The 4,811-nt window shown below is 47.4% G+C and overlaps 1 protein-coding gene across 1 annotated transcript; it reads right to left on the bottom strand.

Annotated features, from left to right (window-relative positions):
* Positions 1–1,420: 1,420 nt before the first annotated feature.
* On the bottom strand, positions 1,421–4,765 carry psmb11b (proteasome 20S subunit beta 11b). The gene has a single exon (XM_076045353.1). The coding sequence runs from the start codon at positions 4,288–4,290 to the stop codon at positions 3,286–3,288; it is 1,005 nt and encodes a 334-aa protein (XP_075901468.1). The 5' UTR covers positions 4,291–4,765; the 3' UTR covers positions 1,421–3,285.
* Between the last annotated feature and the right edge of the window lie 46 nt (positions 4,766–4,811).

Here is a 4,811-nt window from a genome sequence, read left to right as displayed (position 1 = left end):
TACGTCTCTCGCCAAACAACACGCACCCATTTTTCCCACTCTCTCTCTCTCCCTCGCTCACGGTCACGTTATTTCTCCCACCCCCCTAAAGTAAATAAATTAATAATGATAAAAATAAATAAATAAATAAAAAAAAAATACCCCCTACAACTCTCTGCACACTCCTGCTTGAGGCAGCAGCTGCAGCGTCGGCAGCAGCAGCAGCAGCTGTGTTCCGTTATCTGATTTATAAGAGCCAGTCAGTGTGCAATCACTCCAAGACTTGACGTTTGTTCTTCTCTCACTCCGGCAGAACAAGCCGGAGCAGAAAATTGCTGCATTAAAAGATAAAATTCCACCATTTGTAGTTTTTTCCCCCCTCCTTCCTTCTAACACACGTCCTGGATTTATGACTATAATTGACTATATGACTATAATTATCCCCCCCCTCCCAACACACACACACACACAGTCAGTGATGTGATTTTCTTTCTTGGAAATTGATGATCACCCCATTATAATGGCATATTGCTGGCACGCGGCCTCATTCAATCTTGACTTTGGCACATTTTAATGGCTGCTTTTATAATAAAAATAAAAAAAAATCACATTTTCGAAGAAACAATGTGAATAACTTCAAAGAAAAAAAAATCTAAATCTCAAGGATGAACGTCTCCAATAATTTCTAAAATACATCGCCAGCGTTATCTAACAATGACATGAAGTGCATATTTTACTTCTCTTGCTCTTGCTCCACAAATCAGAAACCACAATTGTGATGTCACGCATGGAATAAGTGGCCATTGATGAGATGTGGATGGATCCAAAGCTAGGTGGTGGCCTCGCCCACCAGACCACCCTGTTTCAGTCCCTTTCCAAATGTATACTATGCGCTGTAAACAGAGGGCTATTTTCTGTAGATACACAGTGTTTTTTTTTATTCTTTTGCTAATGATGCCTTGCTGCTCTACTAAAGTTTGGGTGGATAAACCGTATAATGTGGGACTTTTGATGTATTTTGCTCCTTTTTTCTCCCACAAACTCTTCAGATGAGCAAGATCAAAACACACCGTGAGATTTAGCATCATAGCGTCAACCTAAAATGATTTTCCCTCCAATTTTTGATGTTTTATTCCACACCTCCTGGAATAGAATATGCTAATTCTTTGACATATTTTTTAATTAAAGGAAAGAAAGTTTGATCTTTTGGAAAAGTATGAAAAAAAACCTCATGGCTTTCAGCACAGTGAGCTTTGAGAATCTCAATAAAGTGATTATTCATGCGCTCACTGGGCGTTTCTTGATCATTCTTGAGTTCTGTGTCCCAGAGTGGAAAAAAAAAACAACAACAAGAGGGGCTTCAAACAGGTGAGACATGTGTTCACTGATTTAATAAGAAAGGAAACTTGCCACCTGAGGGTGACTCATCGGATCCCTTGAATTCATCACAGTGGAAGGCGCGACAGATCAATGACGGTAAAGAGAGAGAAAAAAAGGGAAAGAAAAACAGCATAAACAAACCCGGGCCGGCTGATAAATATGTGGGTGAGGATGTGAGCGTGCCCCTGACAAATTTACATTGTGCGAGAGAAGGAGCTGTCAAACATTTCTTTCTTTTTTTTTTTTTTTGGCAAATGTTTGGGTCTTGCGGTCAAATGTTTTCAAAGCGTGTTCACACAAGTAGAGGGGGAGGGGGAGGAGGAGGAGGAGGAGGAGGAGGACGAGAGGAAGAAAAGGCCCCGAGATGTAACTGATGTAACTTGGAAGGCAGGATGTGTGTGACATTCCTCTTTATGGACACACTCGGCTGCAGTTTGATCTTTTCTCAGCTGGAGTTTACATCCGAGGAGTCGGCGCCGTCAAAACGGAGCAGAAAGGCTTTGAAGAAGCCCTGCAAAGGGGAGAGGAGGCTGAGGGAGGGTGGGGGAGGCATGGGGGACAGGACCCACTGAGACCATCTACTCCTCTCGCTGGCTTCCAGCTGATCACAACCAGCCTCCGCAAAGAAAAAGAAAGAGAAAAAAAAAAATTGGCAACAGGATCGACAAGACTGGCTTCCATAAATCCAGGGTTGTTTTTCATTAACCTGATTATTCTGTTGCTAAAAAAACTTTTGCCAAGACTGTAATGATGGGAAGCATCCAGGAAGAAGGCTGGGACACTGGGATACAGACATTGACTGTATTTAGAGATGGGCGCAGTTTCCAGTTCCAGAAAGGGAGGCCAAAGAGGAAGTGCCAAAAACCTGTATTCTAGAGTTTGGCCAGCAGGGGCCGCCAAAATTGAAATTCTACTGGTTGAGCATTCGCTGGTGTTCATTTTCTGATGTGCATAACAGTTGTAGAGTTTCACAGAGAGAACGTCCTGTGAAACTTTCCTGCTGTGAAACTTTGGGATGGTTTTATGGATTTGAAATGCCCAATTTGTGAAATTGTTCAATTGTTAAAACTATGTGTTCAATTTATTATTTAATTTGAGATGAAGGTATAAAACACAGACATAGGTATGTGTATACGAAACAGATATATTAAATATGTCAGCTTTTCATTGACATTCTCGCACATTTTTGGTATTTAGAGCCACAACCTTAGGTTCTGTAACAAAATATACTCAACATCAACCTGGCTTCCTCACATGGGGCGGAGCTTGTAACCCTTGAGAAACTTTCTTCATCAAATTCAGATTTTTCAGATATCACATTTTTGGTCAGGATCACCAGCTACATTCTTATTCCGCCCCAATATCTCATAGAACCATTGTCGTTAAAATAGGAACCATTATTCTAAATTTAACACAAGACCCTCAGAACATCAAAAACCAACAAGTTCAGCAATTTTCCACTTTTACTTGTCAAATCAATAAAGAAACCAGTCCAGCGTTTATTGCCACAATGGGAACAGTTCACACACAGTAGCCACATTTCAATAGAACGTTCAAAGGCCTTTTTAAATGTTTCAGTCCTTTTTCTTCTTTTTTTTAAACTGAGACATGCAAGCAAGAACCATTCCTTTTTTCAATGACAGCAAAACCTAACTGTCGTACTTGCAATGATTCATTAGCTTCCCCAACGTTGTCGCAGCGAGCAGTGTGCCGTTGGAAAAAACATTTTATCATCAAGGCAAACAAAACATCGGCTGTTTATTCAGGGGAACGATACGCACACTGAAATCATCAGAGAAATAGCCCGGAGTGTACAACAGCCTGTCCTCTTCATTAATTTAGGATCCGCTGCGAGGATGAGAATTCTCCAAAACACTCCCTGACGTTTTGCCCCCCCTGCCTCCGTCTTTGTTTACTTCCCAGTCTTTACTCAGGCGCCGTCACACACGTCCCCGCTGCCTCCTGCTGCCTCTCCCGTCTGGCCTTTTCCCTGTAATACTCCTCCTTCAGGTCCTCCCTCCGCCGGCGGGCCCAGCCCCCCGAGGAGACCAGGTAGACGTCCACGTTGTTCCCGGAGTAGGCGTCCCTGTGCGTGGCCCTGTACACCGCCTCCCTGGCCACCGCCGTGGCCTCCTCCGCCGTCAGGCCCCAGCGGACCCCCTGGTCCAGGATGGAGTAGGCGTAGGGAGACCCGGAGCCCACAGAGAATAGCGCCCCCTGCAGGCGAGTGCCGTCACTGCACACGTAGTAAAGGCTGGGCCCGCAGGAATTTCCGTTGCTCCTGTTTGATCGCTCCTCTCCGTCTCCGCCTCCGACGTCCCACCCGCACAGCGTAGCCGCCACGCACAGCTCCGTCCCCTTGAACGGGTGCAGCATGTGCGACAGCAACTTAGCCGCCCCGGCCGTGGACAGCCGGCGGCCGTGGCGGAGCTGGTATAGGCGCAGCTCCCGTGCCAGGATCCGCTTCCAGAGCGCGCAGTCGGCAGACGTGCCTGAGGTGGTGCCCACTAGGTGGCTGTGGATCGGCAGGACCTTCTGGGCCGAGGGGCACTCCACTAGGCCGGCGCAGCTGGAGCGAGTGTCAGCCGCCGCCAGCACGCCGCCCTGGAACACGAAGGCGAGGGTGGTGGTGCCGTGGGACATGGGGAAGGGCAGCGGGACGGACTGGGAGCAGGTGGCGGCGACGGCAACGCTAGTAGGCAAGGAGCAGGACGGGTCGGTGCGCAGGACGGCGGCGCCCGAATCTCGGACTTGGCCGAATTCTATTGGGCTTTGTCCAAGGTACTTGGCAGTCGGCGTGTAGAAATGGAAGAAATCAGCTGAGCTGTGAAGAGGCGACCTGCTCGTCATGTTTCCCCAGAAAGATCCAAAAAAAGTCTCCTTGGAGTCCAAAAGGAAGTCCCGGGATCGGCACAGGTCCTGCAGAGCCATCGACTGCAAAGCAGTTCCGATTAGTCTCTAAGTTAAAATCCAAATGACCGTCTTCACATCAGCTGTACGCTGTCTGTGGGTTGTACGCCGTGCAGAGTTCACCACTGGGGCATTTGGAGCTCTCACCAGCCTTCATATAGTCCTCCAGTCACAGACACCCAACAAAAAAAAAAACTCCAGAAGAAGCCTTCAGTCCCTCGGCTTTAAAGCGTCTACAGTCAGCTGAGGCTCATGGGTAATTAAGTTTGGCTGCGGTATCAGGTTGTTTCTTTTTTTCTTTTCATCCAGATCAGATTTCTTCAAAGTCGTGCGTGGGCAGAGGCCGCGGAGGACGCCGAGGTGAGGGCGAGGCCTGGGGCGCAATCAAATCCAGTCTGACTCTGAGGCTCCGATGAGTCTCCTTCATGGACTGTTCCCCATCGGAGGCAAGTGGGCCAAACTATTGGAAAGAAACCCCACAATGCAACCGATTTGTGATGGCTGTGGCCTTTTAGCACTTGCTTGCTCGGCGGCTCGTAGTG

Source organism: Nelusetta ayraudi, unplaced genomic scaffold, assembly GCF_046127955.1.
Source record: "Nelusetta ayraudi isolate G7.1 ecotype Tasmania unplaced genomic scaffold, CSIRO-AGI_Nayr_v1 ptg000084l, whole genome shotgun sequence".
Lineage (NCBI taxonomy): Eukaryota > Metazoa > Chordata > Actinopteri > Tetraodontiformes > Monacanthidae > Nelusetta > Nelusetta ayraudi.
The sequence above is the reverse complement of the archived record's forward strand: the minus strand, read 5'-3'. Positions and strand labels throughout refer to the sequence as shown.